General features: G+C 39.3%; 1 protein-coding gene across 1 annotated transcript in view; it reads right to left on the bottom strand.

Annotated features, from left to right (window-relative positions):
• The window catches only part of Nme8 (NME/NM23 family member 8), a 66564-nt gene that overhangs the window by 30541 nt on the left and 13539 nt on the right, over positions 1-22484 (bottom strand). Inside the window, exons 8-10 of the mRNA XM_028789277.1 lie at positions 13658-13750; positions 10889-11082; positions 9671-9846 (exon numbers count right to left, since the gene is read on the bottom strand). Of these exons, the coding sequence (XP_028645110.1) occupies positions 9671-9846; positions 10889-11082; positions 13658-13750 (463 nt within the window). The remainder of the gene's footprint in view (positions 1-9670; positions 9847-10888; positions 11083-13657; positions 13751-22484) is intronic.

The following is a 22484-nucleotide window of genomic DNA, read 5'->3' as shown; positions in this document are numbered from 1 at the left end:
GAGCACTCACAGATCCCGGGAGGCAGCTCTGCACCCAATCTCGCAGAATCAAGAGGAAGCGGGGCTCACAGGACCTCTGTGCCAAGCAATTTCTTAGGCTAGGAGGTGGCAGTTCTTGCCTCCAATCAGGGAGCAACTGGGACCCACTGGGACCCACTGGGACTCACTGAGACCCAGGAATCCTCTCCTGACCCAGAGCCCAGGCCCCTTCCGGTTTCCACCTGAACACTGAGCACATCTTGGGCCTCAGCTCTAACTCAAGCAGCAAAACTCATCCCAAACAGTTCTGACACAACCTAGATAATAGGAAAGACAGGCCCCAGTCAGAGACAGCACTGATAGCACAAAGGCGATCCAGATGGCGAAAGGCAAGCGCAAGAACACAAGCACCAGCAACCCAAGGTACTTGCCAGTATCAGAACCTAGTTCTCCCACATTAGAAAGTCCTGAACTCCCCATATCACCAGGAAAACAAGAACCAGATCTAAAATCACTTCTAATGATGATGCTAGAGGACTTCAAGAAAGAAGTAAATAACACTATCAAAAAACTTGAGGAGAACACAGGAAAACAGGATGAAGTCCTTAAAGAAACACAAAAATCCTTTAAAGAATTACAAGAAAACACAAACAAACAGATGAAGGAATTGAACAAAACCATCCAGGACATAAAAATGGAAGTGGAAACAATAAAGAAAGCACAAAGGGAGACTATCCTGGAGATAGAAAACCTAAGAAAGAAATCAGGAGTCATAGACACAAGCATCACCAACAGAATACAAGAAATAGAAGAAAGAATCTCAGGTGCAGAAGATACCTTAGAAAATATCGACACAACTATCAAAGAAAATGCAAAATGCAAAAAGTTGTTATCTCAAAATATCCAGGAAATCCAGGACGCAATGAGAAGACCAAACCTAAGGATAATAGGTATAGATGAGAGTGAAGATTCCCAACTTAAAGGGCCAGTAAATATCTTCAACAAAATTATTGAGGAAAACTTCCCTAACCTAAGGAATGAGATGCCCATAATCACACAAGAAGCCTACAGAACGCCAAACAGACTAGATCAAAAAAGAAACACCTCCCGTCACATAATAATCAAGACACAAAATGTACAAAACAAAGAAAGAATTTTAAAAGCAGTTAGGGAAAAAGGCCAAATAACATATAAAGGCAAACCTATCAGAATTACACCTGACTTCTCACCAGATACTATAAAAGCCAGAAGATCCTGGACAAATATCATACAAACCCTAAGAGAACATAAATGCCAGCCCAAGCTACTTTACCCAGCAAAACTCTCAATTACCATAGATGGAGAAACTAAGATATTCCATGACAAAACTGAATTTGCACAGTATCTTCCCACAAATCCAGCTCTACAAAGGATAATAGCAGGAAAGATCCAATACAAGGAGGGCAATCATACCCTAGAAAGAGCAAGAAAATAATCCTTTTCCATCAAACCCAAAAGAAGATAACCACACAAACGATGTCTCCATTATTAGCAAAAATGACAGGAAGCAACAACACCCTCTCCTTAATATCTCTTAACATCAATGGACTCAATTCCCCAATAAAAAGGCATAGGCTAACGGACTGGATACGCAAACAGGACCCAGCTTTTTGCTGCTTACAGGAAACCCACCTCAGTGACAAAGACAGACACTACCTTAGAGTAAAAGGTTGGAAAACAATTTTTCAAGCAAATGGTCCTAAGAAACAAGCGGGAGTAGCCATCCTAATATCGAATAAAATCGACTTTCAACTTAAAACTATCAAAAAGGATAAGGAAGGGCATTTCATACTTGTCAAAGGAAAAGTCAACCAACATGAACTCTCAATTCTGAATATCTATGCGCCAAATACAAGAGCATCGACTTACATAAAAGATACCTTACTAAAGCTCAAAACACACATTGCACCTCACATAATAATAGTGGGAGACTTCAACACCCCACTCTCAGCAATGGATAAATCATGGAAACAGAAACTAAATAGAGATACAGTAAAACTCACAGAAGTTATGAACCAAATGGACTTAACAGATATCTATAGAACATTTCACCCTAAAGCAAAAGAATATACCTTTTTCTCAGCACCTCATGGTACCTTCTCCAAAATAGACCATATAATTGGGCACAAGACAGGCCTCAACAGATATAAGAAAATTGAAATAATTCCCTGCATCCTGTCAGATCACCATGGTCTAAGGCTGGTCTTCAAAAATGACAAAGAGAATGGAAAGCCCACATTCATATGGAAATTGAACAACACCCTACTCCTTGATAATCAGGTAAGGGAAGAAATAAAGAAGGAAATTAAAAACTTTTTAGAATTTAATGAAAATGATGACACATCATACCAAAATCTATGGGATACAATGAAAGCAGTGCTAAGAGGAAAATTCATAGCTCTAAGTGCCTACAAAAAGAAACTGGAGGGAGCATACACTAACAGCGTGACAGAGCACCTGAAAGACCTAGAACAAAAAGAAGCTAATACACCCAAGAGGAGTAGACGGCAGGAAATAATCAAACTCAGGGCTGAAATCAACCAAATAGAAACAAAAAGAACTATCCAAAGAATCAATAAAACTAGGAGCTGGTTCTTTGAGAAAATCAACAAGATAGATAAACCCTTAGCTAGACTAATCAGAGGGCAGAGAGACAGTATCCAAATTAATAAAATCAGAAATGAAAAGGGTGACATAACAACAGAAACTGAGGAAATTAAAAAAATCATCAGATCCTACTACAAAAGCCTATATTCAACAAAATTGAAAAATTTGGATGAAATGGACAATTTCCTAGACAAATACCAGTTACCAATGTTAAATCAGGACCAGATAAACCATCTAAACAATCCCATAACCACAAAAGAAATAGAAGCAGCCATTAAAAGTCTCCCTACAAAGAAAAGCCCGGGACCAGACGGTTTTAGTGCAGAATTCTATCAGACCTTCAAGGAAGACCTAATTCCAATTCTTTTTAAACTATTCCACAAAATAGAAACAGAAGGTACATTACCCGACTCATTCTTTGAAGCCACAATTACACTCATACCTAAGCCACACAAAGACCCAACAAAGAAAGAGAACTTCAGGCCGATCTCTCTTATGAACATTGATTCAAAATTACTCAATAAAATTCTAGCGAACCGAATCCAAGAACACATCAAAACAATTATCCATCATGATCAAGTTGGCTTCATCCCAGGAATGCAGGGTTGGTTCAATATTCGGAAATCCATCAATGTAATCCATTATATAAACAAACTCAAAGAAAAAAACCACAAGATCATCTCACTAGATGCTGAGAAAGCATTTGACAAAATTCAACACCCCTTCATGATAAAAGTCTTGGAAAGGTCAGGAATTCAAGGTCCATACCTAAACATAGTAAAAGCAATATACAGCAAACCAGTAGCCAGCATTAAACTAAATGGAGAGAAACTTGAAGCAATTCCACTAAGAACAGGGACTAGGCAAGGCTGCCCACTCTCCCCCTACTTATTTAATATAGTATTGGAAGTCCTAGCCAGAGCAATTAGGCAACACAAGGAGGTCAAAGGGATACAAATTGGAAAGGAAGAAGTCAAAATCTCACTATTTGCAGATGATATGATAGTGTACTTAAGTGACCCCAAAACTTCCACCAGAGAACTCCTAAACCTGATAAACAACTTTAGCAAAGTGGCTGGATATAAAATTAACTCAAGCAAATCAGTAGCCTTCCTCTACTCAAAAGATAAACTGGCTGAGAAAGAAATTATGGAAATGACACCCTTCAAAATAGTCACAGATAATATAAAATACCTAGGTGTGAACCTAACCAAGCAAGTAAAAGACCTGTATGACAAGAACTTCATTCCCCTGAAGAAAGAAATCGAAGCAGATCTTAGAAGATGGAAAGATCTCCCATGCTCATGGATTGGAAGGATTAATATAGTAAAAATGGCTATTTTGCCAAAAGCCATCTACAGATTTAATGCAATCCCCATCAAAATTCCCACTCAATTCTTCTCAGAGATAGAAAGAGCAATCTTAAAATTTATTTGGAATAACAAAAAACCCAGGATTGCGAAAACTACTCTCAGCAATAAAAGAACTTCTGGAGGAATCACCATCCCTGACTTCAAGCTGTACTACAAAGCGATAGTGATAAAAACTGCATGGTATTGGAACAGAGACAGGCAGGAGGATCAGTGGAATAGAATAGAAGACCCAGAAATGAACCCCCATACCTATGGTCACTTGATCTTTGACAAAGGGGCTAAAACCATCGAATGGAAAAAAGATAGCATTTTCAACAAATGGTGCTGGTCCAACTGGTTGTCAGCATGTAGAAAAAAGCAAATCGATCCATACTTATCTCCTTGTACAAAGCTCAATTCCAAATGGATTAAGGACCTCCACCTAAAACCAGCCACACTGAAACTAATAGAAGAGAAACTGGGAAAAAGCCTGGAATACATAGGCACAGGGAAAAAGTTCCTGAACAGAACACCAATGGCCTGTGCTCTAAGAACAAAAATTGACAAATGGGACCTCATAAAGCTGCAAAGCTTCTGTAAAGCAAAGGACACAGTCAATAGGACAGAGCGGCAACCAACAGATTGGGAAAAGATCTTCACCGACCCTACATCTGATAAAGGGCTAATATCCAAGGTATACAAAGAACTGAAGAAATTAGACTCTAGACAATCAAAGAACCCTATTAAAAAATGGAGCACAGAGCTGAACAAAGAATTCTCAACTGAGGAAGTTCGAATGGTTGAGAAGCACCTAAAGAAGTGTTCAGGATCACTAGTCATCAGGGAAATGCAAATGAAAACAACACTGAGATTCCACCTTACACCAGTCAGAATGGCTAAGATCAAAAACACAGATGACAGCACATGTTGGCGAGGATGTGGAGAAAGAGGAACACTCCTCCACTGTTGGTGGGATTGTAAACTGGTACAACCACTATGGAAGGCAGTATGGCGATATCTCAGAAAATTGAACATAGTGTTACCTGGGGACCCAGCTATACCACTCCTGGGCATATACCCAAAAGAAGTTTCACCATACAACAGGGACACATGCTCCACCATGTTCATAGCAGCCTTATTTATAATAGCCAGAAGTTGGAAAGAACCCAGATGCCCTTCGACAGAAGAATGGATGCAGAAAATGTGGTACATTTATACAATGGAATACTACTCAGCTATTAAGAACAATCAGTTCACAAAATTCCTAGGCAAATGGATGGAGCTGGAAAATATCATCTTGAGTGAGATGACCCAATCTCAAAAGAACATACTTGGTATGCACTCATTGATAAGTGGATATTAGACCAAAAGCTCACAATGTCTAAGAACCTACATACAGACCACATAAAACTCACATAGAAGAAGGAAGACCAAAGTATGAATTCGTTGGTCCTTTCTAGAAGGAGTATCAAAAGTTTCAACCAGAACTCCCAAAGTCTAAACCAGAGAACACAAAGGGAGGGACTCACACACCTGTATAGGGAATTGAGGGTGTCCTTGTTAGACTTCAGTGAAAGTGGAGGGCCAAGGTCCCCGAAAGTTTGGATTCCCTACTGTGTGGGAATTCGAGAGCAGGGAGATGGGACTGGGAGGATGTTTGGAGCACACCATCACAAAAATTAGGAGGAGTGGGTATGGGATAAAGGATCTTGGGGGAGAATGAGAAAGGAGATAACATTGAAAGGTAAATACGTATAATACCCAATAAAAAAACCCACACAGATAAAGGATTTTTTTAAAAAAGGGAGTTTACTTATCTTAAATTAATTTCAAAAGTTTCTAGGAGTTGCAAATTGGCTAAGATCCTATTTTAAGCTCTCCACAAAAGAACTTAAATCTCTGATCAATATTCTCAAGAGAGAGGTAAACCCTAACTTCCTCAACAGTTAATTGACAGAAGAGAGGTAATCTCACAAAAAGTAGAAAAAGCTATTTCCAATCGATATATCATATAGTCTGATTAATTGTCAGTGGTGCTATAAAAGTCCTTTGACAAAAGATTATAAATATAGATTTATATATCCTTAAATAAGGTCTTCATGACTCTCTGAGTGTAGAAGGAGCAACTGTTGGCGCTTCAGCCCTGATTTTACAAGAACTCTGAAAAATTGGCTTTAAAAATAAAAGAGGGGGAACGGTACCCCCTCAGAAGGAGCCCCCCTGAAATACTCTCCATCATGCCTTGTTCACTTTTCTCTCTCTTAAGCTGAAAGCTCATGGCAAATCTCTTGCTGACCATGTTGGTGACCTCGGGCACCACCAAGACCAACAAAACTTTGCCACAGATATGGGGAAGGACCCTCATACCCGTAAAGGGAATGCCCCAGACCCAGTTCCCTTATGGAGCCGAGGGCTGATATGCCTGTCCAATACCACAGAAGGCACAGCTAACCGGCTACCATAAATATTAATGAAAAAAAATAGATACACTCACAAAGCCAGGCCCAACCATAAATACGATGAATAATAATTTACATCCAGGGAAGAGAAATCTCCCTGAGAATCCCCTTCTTTTTTCTTTCCAGGCAAAAATGAATCACCCGTGATGCCTGCCATTAGAAGTTCTAATCCAGATGGGCCAGAAGTCAGGATCCTCGCCCTTACCCTCCCCCCCTACCTTTTCCCAGCTGCACAAGGTTCCCTGAAGCTTGGCAACTGCAAGATCCTGCTTGGAAACTGCAGATAGACTCAAAGCAGTGTACCATATCATCTGAAGAATAGCAAGGAGACCATAACTCAAGCAGTGTACCATATCTTCTGAAGAATAGCAGGTTGCAGTCCTCCTCGCCCCCACGAATAACTAGGGCCTGCCAGTCGGGTCAAGTGGCACCCAGACGTGGGGCTCGAGGCACGGACCCCTCTGGACGGACCCTCATTGAGAGGATGTGCGCAGGACATCAAGATTAAGCGAGACAGAGATCAAAACCCGCGACCTGTCATCCACGGAACCAGGTTGATGCTGCCATCAAGAAGACGGTTGAAGTTCATTACCATCAGCCGAAAATTGAAGAGGATCCAGAAGTGACTCTGCAGGAGACTGACACAGCTGCCAGCTCCCCTGCCTCCCCCCTACGGTCGACCGCTAGACTTCCACGCCCTCCAGAAGGGTTCCTGGTATGCCTGGCTTTGCCCCCGTTTCTCTCGATAGAGAGCTTGGCCCCTTGATCACCACAACAAAAATTGGCTTTTTCCTAAACCAAGGCCGCCCTTGATATGGCCGCTAACATTGGGGAGCCTTCCTTTATGACAATATTACACCCCAAACTGACAAATGGTTGGTAAATTGAACATTTACAAGGGACTAGGATGGCTGTGAGTTAGCCCAATGACGGGATTATTGTAGGTCCACTTCCCAGGGGCCCACCCAATGCAGCCGAAAAGGAGTGCGTGGTGCTGGGAGTGGGTGCAGCCTACATGGCCTAAGACAGGGCCCTCACCCTCCTTTCACCCACATCGGAGTCCCTTGACGTTGCCCATCGTCGACAGCCTAAAACCTTCGACCATCGATGTGACTCGTCTCACATCAGTGTTTTGGGGTTGTGAACTTGTCTAAGACCCCCCATAATTAGACATCCAAATTCAAAATTCACATAGTTGGGATTGATCATAAGATGCCTTCTCTAACTAAACAGAGAAGGGGGAGATGCCAGAAGCCAGGACCCTCGCCCTTACCCTCACCCCCTACCTTTCCCCACCTGCACAATGTCCTCTGAAGCTTGGCAACTGCAAGATCCTGCTTAGCAACTGCAGATAGACTCAAAGCAGTGTACCATATCATCTTAAGAATAGCAGGGAGACCATAACTCAAGCAGTGTACCATATCTTCTGAAGAACAGCAGGTAGATCATAATTCAAGGCAGTGTACCGTATAGACCATGACATGTTTCAAGGCACAGGCCAAGAAGATTTTGTACTTTTCCTCCATCTGGCCCCTCTTACCCCCTCCCCTTGTGAAACATGCTATAAAAAAGCATTTCATGTTCAAAAATAAATAAATTATTTATAAAAAAAACAAAACAAAAAAAAAAAAAAAACGGGGCACCTGAGAGCTAGGAGCTCGGGCACTCATTTAACAAAATTGTTCCAAAGCATAAAGTCTATTAATTTAAAAATGACATATTCATTATCAAAGATCCAAAAGTACAAAACAAACAAACAACAAACAAACAAACAAACAATAAATAAATAAATAAATAAATAAATAAATGCAGTAGGACCTCTAAGGCCCAGGTGATTTCCCTAACAAATCTCAGAAAGCATTTAGGAAGCATGTTAAGTGATATTACCTCTTCCATAAAACATGGGAGGAAAGGCTATTTTTTTCTTGTTTTATGAGTCCTGCATTATTTTGACACCCAAACCAGATGATTATAAAAGAGAGTAAAAACACTCTTCAAAAATTAAAGTAATCCGCTATATTATCAAATACTGGAAAATATGTAATTGCCATAGACAAAGAATAAGTTGTTTACAAAGTGACAACACTCATTTACAGTAAGATAGACTTAATCCCCAGCAGTGCAAAATAAAATAAAGATATAAGCATTAACAACAACAAAGACAACTTGCCTTAAGCAACTACATGCAAGTTTCCTTAACCTACGAAAGCACATCAATAGTAAAGCTTGCACCTAATGTTAGAGAAACTGAACCTTTTGCTTCAAGATATGATGTGTCACTGCTGTACAACATCAGCTCTGCATCACACAGACATGTCGTCAGCTAGTCAAAGGAGAAAAACCAAAAGAAACCAAGGCACACAGATGGGAAGTATATCTCCCAAGGCAGATGACCTGCACTATCAACGATTCTCAGTCCTGTTCGGGGAATTTGGCCAGCAATGTCTAGAGACACTGGTGGTTGCTACAATTCAGCTTGGGAAGGATCCTCCTGGCATCTAAAGACCAAAAGTGATGATAAGCATTTGGCATTTCAGCATGTGATGAGCTTCCCACCCTACATCCCACAAAAGAAAATTCTCTAGTCCCAGTAAACATAGAGCTAGTGTTACAGTATAGTGGTCAATAATGATATACCTGCTACTGCATCAAAACTCCCATACGAGTGCAATGGTGTTTTCAGATGTATAAATGGATGAATGAATGCGTGAATAAACGAAACTGTGTAGAACCTCCATTCTCACTCTGGAGAATTTTCTCTGCTGCGTGATGATGGGATGTGGTTTTAAATGACCAGCACGTAGGGTCGGGGCTTGGAGCTGTTTCTCAGTGTCAGTGTGCTTACCTACAAGCGAGATCCTGGGCACTGTCCCCAGTACTGGAAAACAAATAACCAAATAAAAACTATACCCCGAGTGCCAGGCATTCTATGCATGCTTTCTCATCTTCTGATTTTTATAAATTAAATAGACCCAGTACCATATCTTATTCAAGTCACACTAGTGATCTGGCTCTCCCAGAGCTCTGTGCCAATGCACTGCAGACATGAGATAGTTGCCTTGTCTCCTTGTGTCTTTCAAGGCATTGACAGTGCTGAGACATACTCCAGCAAATCACAGGTTAGACGATGCTTTGTAAATTCTTCAGCTAAAGATTCCATATGTTATTGAGAAAGTGATGAATCAATATTCAGATCCTACCTTCCGAGTTCTTATTTTGTGCTTCACTTCCTACCTTTCTCTTCCTCACAGATATCTGGATGCAGTAATGCTAGCGTTCTTTGTACATTCATGCTTTTCATGGTTTTAAAATCAGGGAATAACACGTCAATGAACTTAGAAACCTTAACCACATCGTCCTCAACATCGCAGTAATCAGACAGATGCTGTCGGTCCATATACTCTTGCAAACTGTTGAAACCCAAAGTATAACCTAAGATTATTATCAGCTAAGGTGTAAGAGCTATATCTAAAATTTTTATGTTATTGAATGACTTAGAATGTAATAATAATACACCACGTTTTTCTGCTCACAACATTACCACTCTGAATGTAAATCCCACTGCTCCAAGCCCTCTGGCATCCACTCAATTCCCTTTTGTTTTGCTCTATCCTGCTTTAAAACTTGAAACTAAATGACATCATAACCTTGCATAGGAGTAGAATGTTTGGGTAGCATGAAGAAGGCTCTGGGTTCTCGACCCAGCAATACAATGGCAAAACAAAGTCTCAAGTGATCTGCTACCTAAGAAATATGCAGTAACCAGAAACCACAAGAAAATCCCACAGTTTATATGGAAAGGGGAAATATCTTGAGCACCCCAGACAGACAATGCAATAGCACTGGGTCACAGAGCAGCAGCTGACCTGGCCACAGGATCTCCAGGCTCAAATATCAAAATACCTTCTTTCTCACCAAAATCCTTCAGATGTGTCCTGAAATACTTTTATATCAAACTCTGGCTCTTAGTCTTCAGCAGAGTAAAAGTCACAAACAGTAACACATAAAGCCAACATTCTGGAAACTGCTTGCTCATTTTGAAATACTTAAAAATGGATTACTAAAACATATATTCATTTTGTCACCAGCAATTTTAGACCAGTAAATGTCTTAAGTAAAACAGAGAGCTTAGGAGACAAAAGGAAATGGTTGGTGTAGGAGAGTGGACAGGGATGGCTCAGGCCATGCGTGGTTCGGATATAAACCCTAACCCCGAGAGAATGAGGCTAGATTGGGTGCTAGGCTTAGAAAAATAAGTGAGGAAGTTATGCCCTTTCTAATTTTCTTGTCATAAACATTCAAGGAAACCCCCATTTTCTGAATATATAATATTCTAGGTTGACCAAGATGAAATGTGTGCCTATAGAAAAACATTAGGTTTTGAGACATCTGGGCCTCATATGCCATCACCTATTGACACATTATACGTGAGATAAAGCTTGTCTTAGCTACCTGTCCCGTTTCTTCTTTATCAGCACAGGTGCAAACCTAACACGAGGCTCTTCCAAATTGTCATGTTCTTCTTCTTCTGTATCAGCAGGAGGGAGAGTTTCTTCCTGAATAACCTCTGAGTCGTCTCCTTGCGATATAATGAGCACGCAGCTTAGGCCGTTTGTCATAGAAAATACAAACTCTTCAAAGTCAGGCTACAAAAGGAAATGAGAAAGTTTCCCTCAGGCTCCTGATGCAAGTGCATTACAATAGCAGCCACTGTGAAAAAATAAAAACAACAAACAAACAAAAGCCAGTGAAATCTTTCCTTGTGTAGGTATCAGCAATGTTATGCTGCCCTCAAAATCTTTCTCCTTGCAGGAACATTTTTGCACAGTAGACATTTACAGACAGGAGAAAATGATTTTTGGGTTTTTTGTTGTTGTTTTTGTTTTATTTTGTTTTGTTTTGTTTTGTTTTCGAGACAGGGTTTCTCTGTATAGCCCTGGCTGTCCTGGAACTCACTCTGTAGACAAGGCTGGCCTCAAACTCAGAAATCCAGCTGCCTCTGCCTCCCAAGTGCTGAGATTAAAGTCATGAGCCACCACTGCCCAGCTGAGAAAATGACTTTATAGACAGTGTATCACAACTACTTTCCAACACCAGGATGGTGTCAGTCCATCTAAAGGGTTGGTTGTATACATTGTCTTCAGTAGCCCATATACTCTTGGATGTGAGGTCTTGCACATCATGGCCCAGGGACCCCAAACTTAAAGAAATCTGACTCTCTCTCTCCAGCTGCTGTAATTGCTAATAGCTCCTTAACTAAAGGTGGAAATTTGTGTTCTCCTTTCATCTCTATGCTGAACTTTGTCTGGCTTCAGCTTATGCAGGTCTAATGCATGATGTCACAATCAAACTTAATGGCCTTTTTTCTTTTTCTCTTTTCTTTTTTTCTTTTTTCTTTTTCTTTTTGGTCTTTTTAGAAAGGACACAAAATTGGGTGGGTAGGGAAGCGGGGGAAAATCTGGAAGGAGTTGGAAAAAGGGAGGAAATGATTAAATATATTGTACAAAATCCTCCAAGAACTAACACACATGACACACAGAGAAAGGAGAGTCAGAGACAGACAGAGACAGAAACAGACAGAGACAGAGAGATTTTCTTGGTGCTCAATCCCAAAGTTTCTAGTTCAGTAATTGTCACAGTTGGGTCCAATATGTCTCCCAGTGACCATGTACTAAAGGCTTGGTCATCAACATGTGATTGCTACTGAAAGCAATGAAACTCTTAAGTGGAAGGTTGTACAATCACTGGGGATTACCTTGAAACAGTTATCAGGACCCTGATGTCTCCTCTCTATCTTTTTTTGTTTCATGGCTTCAGGAAGTAATCAACTTCAGTTCACTATGATCTCCTGAATATGATATTCTGTCTTAACACAGACACCAAGGTTATGGCTACAGGCCACTATGGAATGAAATGTTTCAGATCATGAACCAAAATGAAACTCTCCTCCTTTTCAGTTGACTTTCTCTGGTATGTTTGAACACAGTGATAGAAATCTGGCAAACTCAACAATTTCTGGTAACATGCCTATGGTGGTGTTTCACAAAAGGACATGCATATTGTTGATACAACTGGCAAAATTCTACACACACACATACACACACATATACACACATACACACACATGCACACATACACACACATACATACACACACACATACACATACATACACACACACATACACACACACACACACACACACATACACACACACACACACATGGAAACTTGGATAACTAGAGTACTAGGTCAGTTTAAAAGTGCTGACTATTAGAACTTTCTTTACGGGTAACATACACTGCACTTCCTAACAGTATTTATTCCTGGATATGTCTATTGAGCACCTAAAATGTGCATAGTGTAAATAAGACTCCAATTTAAAATGTGATTTAGTTTGAATGAATTTAAATTCAAATAGCTATATGTATTTACTGCCCAACATATTGAAAGAGTGCTTATTGAAAACAGGTCTCCTGATTTCCATCTCCCCCCCCCCCCCCTCCCTGCCCCGGGCGTTCGGCTGTGCTTTGTGTCTCTCTCTCTCTCTCTCTCTCTCTCTCTCATACACACACACACACACACACACACACACACTTAGTTTAAATTTTTTTGGAAGCATTATACTATGCTCTTCCAAGAAGAAAACTTGCTGGAATACAGCATTAGAGAAATGATTCAGAAAAATAGTAGGTTACAGCATTCATACATACCAGATGCACGTACACACATACTCCCTAGATATCAATATTTTTAAAACTTCAAAGATTTCACAATATTTTTAATTAGAGTGGATTACTTCAAATTTTGAAATGCTAACATAAAATAAAATGAAATAAGGAAAGGAAAATAAAAACACAATTCCAAAAACCATATATATATATATATATATATATATATATATATATATATATATCCAAGGCCGAAAATTGATAGAAGATTGGCTAATCACTTCCAGAGGACACACCAGAAAGAACTCTTCAACAAAACAAACCATTGAACTCTTTCCCAGATGTTACTGGAGATATTTCCAGGAATATCATCTTTGCCATATCAATTTGTGGACATCTTCAAGACACCAAAATTTATTCAGTTGGCTAGAATTAACAGTTTTTTACTCTAAAATGGAAATCTAAATTTATACCAATCATTGTAGTTTAGTGTGTGTGTGTGTGTGTGTGTGTGTGAATATATACACAGTGGATTTTTAAAAGCTTCTTACCTGCTCTGCTATATGAATGTAGAATTCCCTCACTACATCTTCGGGGAGAATCATGTTTTCCTGTATTTCTACGACAAATCCCTCTTTGGTTATCTTGAATTCAGGTCAGATCAGAAGCAAACATGACAAAGGAAAACATGTAAAACAAATTAGAGCTATTTTCTTAAGAACTCACTAAACTACCTAGATTTTAATACATTCGGGTAAAGCCCACAAGAAAATCCATATAGTTTGAAGTGGCTCAGAAATGCATAAAAAGTATCCTGTGATACTCCCTAGATATCCATATTTTTAAAACTTCAAAGATTTCACAATATTTTTATTAGAGTAGACTGCCTCAAAATTTGAAATGCTAACATAAAAGAATGAAAAAAATAAAAGCACAATTTCAAAAATCTCTATATAAATTCATATATATGAATATATTAAAGTATATATACACTTTCTGAATTATCCATAAGATAGAAATTTAAAAGTACTTCTTAACTATACTCAAAATTATTTTAGCTTCTTTTGTTCCCATGTTTCCATTTTTGAAGGCTAATTCAAGTGAAACACTAGATTCCATAAGAAGTTGTCTCCAGGAAACACACTTCACCAGTAAAGACATCTACAGCTTGAGAATCAAATGATGAGAAACAATCTATCAAGCAATCAGAAACTGAAAACAACTTGACATAGCAATCTAGATATCTGATAGGATATATGTGAAACCATAATTAGTCAGAATAGATTTCTTAAAGACATTACATATCTAAGATGGCCGACAATAAATATATATGTACCAAATGCACAGCCACAAATATTATGGAATGGACACTAGTGGAGTTCAAGGGTCAGTTTGAACATGACATAAGTGACTTCAGCACCCCACCTCACTCTCAATTTCAGATTCCTCATTCAAACTGAAAATCAACAATGTAACCTCAAAGTAAACATATGTAACAGACAGATACAGAATATTCCATTTGAAGATAAAAAACACATTATTTTCAGCAGTACATGGAACTATATCTAAATAGAACACATTCTAGGCCATAAATCAAGACTTATCAAACATTAAAAAAGAAGTTCTCTATATTTTATCTGATTATAGTCCCATTAAAATAAAAACCCATAGTATGAAAACTACATACTTTCATTGAAATTAAACAATACACCCTTGAATGCTACTGAGTCATTGAAAGAACCAAACAGGGAATTTAAAAGTCTCTGGAAACTAATGATGATGAAAGCAAAATTTACCAACTCCTTTGGGATATAGCTAGGACAGGTGTAAGAGGAAACTTTGTAGCTATGAATTTGTACATGGCAAGTATCTGATGCAGGAAGAAAAGGAAGTATCTGAGAATTCTCAAGAAAACAACTCATAGTTGTATCTCAAGCATAATCTCAGTGTTGATAAGGAAATAGTAAGATCAGGTTAGATATTATTATATTAGAGACTAAAACAACAATACATAGAGTCAATCAAAGATTCAGTTCTTTGATAAAATAAGATGGGAAGATATCTTCTTAAAATAATCAAGAGAAAGAAGACTTAAATTAGTAACTAAGAGATGGTAATGGGGTAATTTGATGCAGAGAAGGATTAGTAAGTACTTTGAAAATTTATGTTTCAAAAAAGGGGAAAATCTAGAAGAAATTATTAACCTTCTATGTATGTGTGGTGGTATGAACATAGCCCAGGGAGTCGTACTATTAGAAGGTGTGGCCTTTGGGAAAAAGTGTGTCACTGTGGAGGTGAGCTTGGTAAATATTCTCCTAACTGCCTGGAAGCTAGTCTTCTGCTTGCCTTTGGAACAAGATGTAGAACTCTTAGCTCCTCCAGCCTCATGCTTCCTGCCTTGATGATATGATAACATTATCTCTAAATTCAGGAACGATACAAGAGAATCCATTATCTCTCCTCTGTAGTGCTAAACATCTACAGCTAGAAATCTTACATAAGAATACATGAGAAAGAAACAAAAGGAATACAAATATGAAGGGAATCATGTAAATAACATGACTGTATACTTAAACAACTTTGTGTACTTTACCAGACAATAAAGAGCTGACAAACTTCAGCAAAGACATAGTGAGCAAAATCAACGTAAAAATCAGTAGTGCTGTTGTACACTGATGGCAAACCTGCCAAAAAATCAAGGAAAACATTGTTGGGATCACTTTTCTTTACCTTGTATGGGGGTTTGTCTCTGTATTTTCAATTGTTAATTCTGTATTGACAGAGAGCTTAGTGCTGGTAGGATTTTGATATTGTTATTTCTATCGCCCGTCACCGGGCTTTCTATTTTGTAAATATTCATACTTCCTCACCTGTCTAAGGCAATTCAGAGATGTGTCAGAGGTTGTCTTGCTGCTGATTACTTGTAATAAATAGGTGATGGTAAAGCACCTTGGGCAGGAAGTACCTGTGAGACGTAGGGCAGAGTGATGCTTGGGAGGCAAGCAGACAAGAGAGATTTGAAGTAAATACAGAAGCCGAGAAAGACTAGAGTGGGCCAGAGAGGTAAAGAGCTAGCCACGTGGCAGAAAAATTAAGATAAGTTTAGATGAACTAGCTGAGAGTCTGACCCAGTGAAAGGACAAAAACTTTAAATTATATAAAAGTTTCTGTGTCTTACTGAACCGTGGAAAGATCCATGAAAGTCCCACAATATTTGACACACTAAAGTGCGGCATGAAATCCAAGTTTAGGCACTAGATTCAGGCATTAGGCCAAAAGTTCCAGACACTGGAGAGAGATGAGAGTCCCCAGGTCCAGTAGCAGTTATTGGATGGTTTTCTAGAGGCCTCACTCTGAGCCGACTGCAAAACAGCTTTGTTCACAGCTACCAGCTAGCTAGCTGCAGTCCGGTGCTGGAGCTTTGGTCCTTCAGACACCACAGTCTCTGTATCTGGCAGATCGCAAGTATGCTGCCTGCAGAAGTGGTGGTCAGCAAGGGCCTGGAGCTGAAGCGAGATCTCTAGAGCGGAAGCAGGGAGCACCTGGAACTCAGTGCTTCTGGCAAACGCTAGCCGACTTCTGAACTGGCAATGTCTACACAAACGTGCAGTTAGCGGAGGACAGAGTTTAGAGATACTTAGATATGGGAAGCAACATTAAGTTTAAAAGAAGTAAAAGAGAAATAGGTAGAATCGTTTTGTATATGTGTACAGACTCTGAAGGAAAGAGAGAAACTGAGTATAAACAGTTCTAGAAAATATTTAATTAAATAATGAGAAGTCTCTGAAGAAAGGAGAGATTAAAGAAAGTTACAGAGATTAAAGAAGAAAATATTTTTGTGTTAAAATATGGAAAACGCTAAGACAGAGGGCATTTGGACCTCACGTAATTTTGTTTTGACTATCTCCCTGGAAATGATTATATTTTGTTCAGTAATAGTTAAAGTTTTCTATATCCTCTCTATGGTCAAACTAAAGCAGACTCAGATAAGGAAATGACTAAAAGATAGAATGCTAGATTAAAGGAAATAGAACAAAAATTATAGCCACTTTAAATCCAATCTACAGCCTACACCGCCACCTTGTGGCAAGATTTCAGGATAGCAGTCTAGGCCCATTAGAAAGCCTACAATGATTTTTCCAGTTACAGTAAGAGAATAGCTCCAGATGAGATAAATCAGCAAGGTTATGAAGAATTTGGATGGAAACCCATAATAGTGCTAGATGTAAAAATATTTAAAGAAGCAATGATGGCCAATGGCATGCATTCTCTTATTTGAAGCAGATACTTAATAACTGGGCCACCCAAAACTGTACAATTCCAAAAGATTAGAAAGGTTTAATGTCAGCAATCTAAAAGCTGCCTTCAGCTACAATAGCTAACATGGTGGTAAGAAGAGGCTTTGGCTACAGAGAAACGTAATTGGACTAGAGGCATGAATATTTTCAAGGATCAGGTGCTAGGTGAAGGTAGATATGCTGAATTAAGAGTATAGATTATGTTTAATGATGCCACTTAGAGCAATGTCATATAATAGCTTTAAGTGCTTTGGATAAGTGTGAACAATAGGGAAGGCAACATGTATCATTTACAAAGATATTCTAAGGTTCAGACAAATCTTTTACTGACTGTTTACAAAGATTAAATTCATCTGTAAATAGAGCAATATAATATCCAAATACTACAGAAACTTTATCGGAGTTTTTAGCTTTTGAGAATTGCACTCAGAATGCTGAGTGCAAAAAGCTATTAGATCGTAAAAGGCCAGATTTGTACCTATTTAGGAATGGATTAAAGCTACTGTAGATATTGGATCTAATACTTCTGGTTCAGCTATGATTGGACAGGTAAAGGTATGACAGAGCTCAGAATGTCCAATGCTTTGGCTATGGAAAACCAGGTTGTTTCCTTAAGGACTGTAGACGAACAGTTCTTAAAGACATAATTTTCTCTAATGCAAATTCAGGGAGAAAGCTTCCTAGGATTTGTAAATGAATGGAAGGACATCCTGCTATGAATGTAGAGGTATACAAGGCAACTCTTTATTGTTGGTAATCTTCCTAAGGGGTTTTGCTCAGGCCCTGATGAAAAAACAATATGAGCCATTCATTCTCTATCCACCAAGGAGAGACTGTACTACAGAACAACTAGAAAAATCAATGCCTGACAAGACAAACAGCATTTAACAGAGGTGGAGCAGCTCCAATAGATAGAACAAGAGATTCTGAAGATTCTAGAAAACAGGTATCTTGGCAAACGACTATAAATTATCACAGACCAAAGCTGAAATTACAATGAGATGGAATTCAGATTGAAATGCCTAGTGGATAAATAATTCCACAAGGTTCTTGGAATCCAACTTTCAAAAGGTATCTATACAGCTCCTGTTGATTGAGACATTGACTCAGGAGAAACAAAGATCTAAACTGGATTAAATGTATAAGACCAGAAGATTAGATAGGAAGGTTAAGGCCATATGTGGTAGATATAGCCAGGAATGTATAGAGGAGAGATTTATTGCAACAGTGGGAAACAGGTTAGCATTCCTCCAACTTCAGGGACAAGCCATATAATAGGAGATGATCTTGATGAGGGTCTCGAATAACATTATAAAAACCAGTTACACTCCATCCAGACTGTCCGCAGCAGAAGTTGGCTCTCCAAATTTATATGGAGGGCCACTGCTGATAGAGCACCAAACATTCTACCATTAAATGGTTTTCTAACAAGGTTGTTTGGGTATATTCCTTAAATGTTACAGGCTCTAGAATAGCTGGTTGAAGAGAAGCTGGAGACTCAACATATAGAAGAGTCTACCAGCCTTTGGAGTTCTCCTATATTTATCATTGAAAAGAAAACTAGAGCCCGGCAGTGGTGGCGCATGCCTTTAATCCCAGCACTTGGAAGACAGAGACAGGCGAATTTTTGAGTTCGAGGCCAGCCTGGTCTACAGAGTGAGTTCCAGGACAGCCCGGGCTATGAAGAGAAACCCTGTCTCGAAAAACAAAACAAAACAAAACCAGAAAAGAAAACTAGAAAATTGAGAATGCTGCCAAATGTGAGAGCAACCAATAAAGTGATTTGGCTTATGAGTTTCTTACAACCTGGAATCCCCTTAAGTTTTTTGTTACTTATGGCCTATTATAGTGATTGATTTAAATGGTTGCTTTTTCTCAATACCCCTTGAGAAATAAGGTAAAGATTTGCTTTCACTGTGCCATATTTAACCATGAAAACCAACTAAGAGATACCAATGTAGGGTCTTCAGGAATGTTAAACAGTCCCATCTTTTGTCAATATTTTGTACAACAACTGTTAGAAACAATTTTTAAACAGTTTTCTTAATCTATAATTTATCACTATACAGATGATTTCTTGCTGGCTGATTCAGATACCTTTGGAAAAAATGTTTGACAAAGTACAGAAAACTTTGCCTTGCTGGTTACTACAAATTGCTTTTGAAAAAGTACAAAGAGATTTTATTAGTTATCTGGGATATGAGCTAGGTTTACAGAAAATTTATCGCTGAATTAAATCATCCTTTAGACTTTAAGGATGTGTTTACCTCAGAATGGAAGTTAGGAAATGTGTTGGAGAAGGGGATATGTTTTGTTTTGACAGGAAGCAAAAAGATATGAATTCCTTCAAAATTAATTAAAATTAGATTTGACCATGGAAGAAATCCTGCAAATCTTGGCTGCTGAGTGGAAGAAGAGACCCAGAAGAGAAACAGAACAGTGACACAAATGATGACCCCTTTACATGGGAGCAGCTCAGAGGCCAGCTGAGACAGGAATGTTTCGGGAGCAGCCAACAAATCTTTTTGGTTACCTGGTCCTCATGACTTATTACTGCATGCCATTCTTTCATATGGCATGGATAGAGATTTATACTACAGCTTGATCATTCAATCCTAGCAGGCTTACAGAGATTGACAGATGCCTTTCACCCTCTCAGACATAGAGCAGAGAATCATCATTAGCTGATGTGTGAACACTGCACATTCCACCCATGTGTTAATACAAAACATCCATACAGTATTACTTTTAAACCTTTGTGTGTTCACAGAAGAAACGGACCAGACACCAATGAAAACAAAACAAGTAGCCCAGGTGATCGAGCCTTACAGACTGTCTCAATTGCTGTTTCCTCAAAAACTGCATCCAGGACAGCTTCCAAGTAGCTATCCCCAGGTAGTCTAGCCTCGTAGACTGCTTCAGCCAGGACTTCAGCCAAGCCCTGCACTTTCCTAGTCCTAGATGATCCCACAAATACTAGACAGTGAGTGAAACAGCCAGCTCTCCCAAGACTTGGCCAGTGTCCCAATATTCTTAGGATTCCCAAAAGATGCCTTCCCACTCAAGACAGCAAGAATCAATTTAAGAAGCATTATGTGCTCATTCTTGAGTGGTGTGGTGGGTGGTTTTTTGGTTGTACAATGGGCTATGGATATTCATTGTCATTTAAGAGGGTTGGTTACAAGCTGTTATTGGTCTTGGTAAGAGACAAACAAAGTAAAGAAGGTTAGATTGAGGGATTTCTTTCTCTCCTTGTCTGTCTCCTCTCTATCCTTCTTTGTCTTCTATCTAGTGGCTGAAATGACAAGAAGAGAGGATAAGAGGATTGATTATTATATCCCCTTGATAGGAAAAGGAAGGGTGGATTATTGCAATTACCTTCAGAATAGAAAGCAACAAATCTCAAATATTTTACATTGTTATGCATTTTCATATATTGATAGAAATTTAAGGTTATATTTACTATAACATACTGTATATGTGGTTCGACTCTTGCTTAAGGTATATGTACACATACAACTAATTTACATTATGAATACAATTCTTGCATGATACTTCTCATAATTGTTCTTATTGTGTATAGTTTATTGATCTCAGAGATAAAGATATTTCTTGAGCTAAAAAGGGAAGATGGTGGAATAATCTTTCTTCACTTTGTATGAAGGTTTGTCTCTATATTTTCAGTTGTTCATTCTGTACTGGCAAGGAGCTAAGTACTGGCAGGATTTTGGTCTTGTTTCTATGGCTCATCACCAGGCTTTTTGTTTTGTAAATATTTGTCCTTCCTCACCTTCCTAAGGCAGTCTAGAGATGTATTAGAGACTACTGTTGTAACAAGGAGCTGACAGGCAAGAGCTTGGGCAGAAATTAAGGGGCCAGAACTTCTGGGCAGAGAGGATAACATGCGGGAGGCAAGAAGACAAAGGGATTTGAAGCAGATACAGAAGAGAATGGAGACCAGAGTAGATCAGAGAGGCAAAGAGCTAGCCACATGGTAGAAAAGCTAAGATAAATCTAGGTAAGCTAGTCTGCCCCAGTGAAAGGCCTAAAATGTTAAACTATATAAAAAATCTCCTTGTCTTGTTGGACTGCTGGTAGGATCCACAAAAGCTCTGCAATACCTTATTATATTATTACAAGAAGAAAATACATAAAAATAAAACCCAACCAAACAGAGGGAACAATATCAGTATAATGTACACTTTAAGATACCAAATAAAAATACTAGAAAAAAAAACAGTAGTCACTAATTATATCTTACAGTTATCTGTGTATAATGCATATTATAAACTGTGTGTGTGTCTAAAAGAAAGCACTGGCACTTCCCTTCTGCCCCTGCCTGGTCCTCTGGGCTGGAGCAGACACAGAGTCGGTCTGCTCCCGTCCTGTTGAGAAACTGAATCCTGAGTCATCCAGGAGCCACTGCACTCAGAGCAGCTGGTAAGATCTCCATCTCACTCCCTAAACCCCAGAGATAGATTGGGGAGCCAGGGACATCCAGGGCACAGCAGCTACCCAAACCCCGCCCCTCCGGAATTCCACTTCCCTTCTGCCCCTGCCTGGTCCTCTGGGCTGGAGCAGACACAGAGTTGGTCTGCTCCTGTCCTGTGGAGAAACTGAATCCTGAGTCATCCAGGAGCCACTGCACTCAGAGCAGCTGGAGCCACTGCACTCAGAGCAGCTGAAACTGAATCCTGAGTCATCAAGGACCCACTGCACTCAGAGCAGAAGGATTTCCAGATCCAAGAGGTGGCCTGAGTCCCAGGAGTTATTCCACCCAGGAGATTAGGAGCATAAGACCACAGAGACCTCTGGACTCTGAGGAGCTCTGCAATAAGCAAGATAACTGGAAATACAGACTCCAGTTTTACACAGTGAGGGCAGGTACCACTAGAGTTAACCAGATGGCGAAAGGCAAGCACAAGAACATAAGCAACGGAAACCAAAGTTTCTTGGCATCATCAGTGCCCAATTCTCCCAATATAGCAAGCCCTGAACACCCCATCACACCTGAAAAGCAGGATTCAGAATTAAAATCACTTCTCATGATGATGATAGAGGATTATAAGAAGGAATTAAT

Source organism: Grammomys surdaster, unplaced genomic scaffold (assembly GCF_004785775.1).
Source record: "Grammomys surdaster isolate TR1022 unplaced genomic scaffold, NIH_TR_1.0 125807, whole genome shotgun sequence".
NCBI lineage: Eukaryota > Metazoa > Chordata > Mammalia > Rodentia > Muridae > Grammomys > Grammomys surdaster.
Note: the sequence above shows the minus strand (reverse complement) of the source record. Positions and strands in the feature narration are given on the sequence as shown.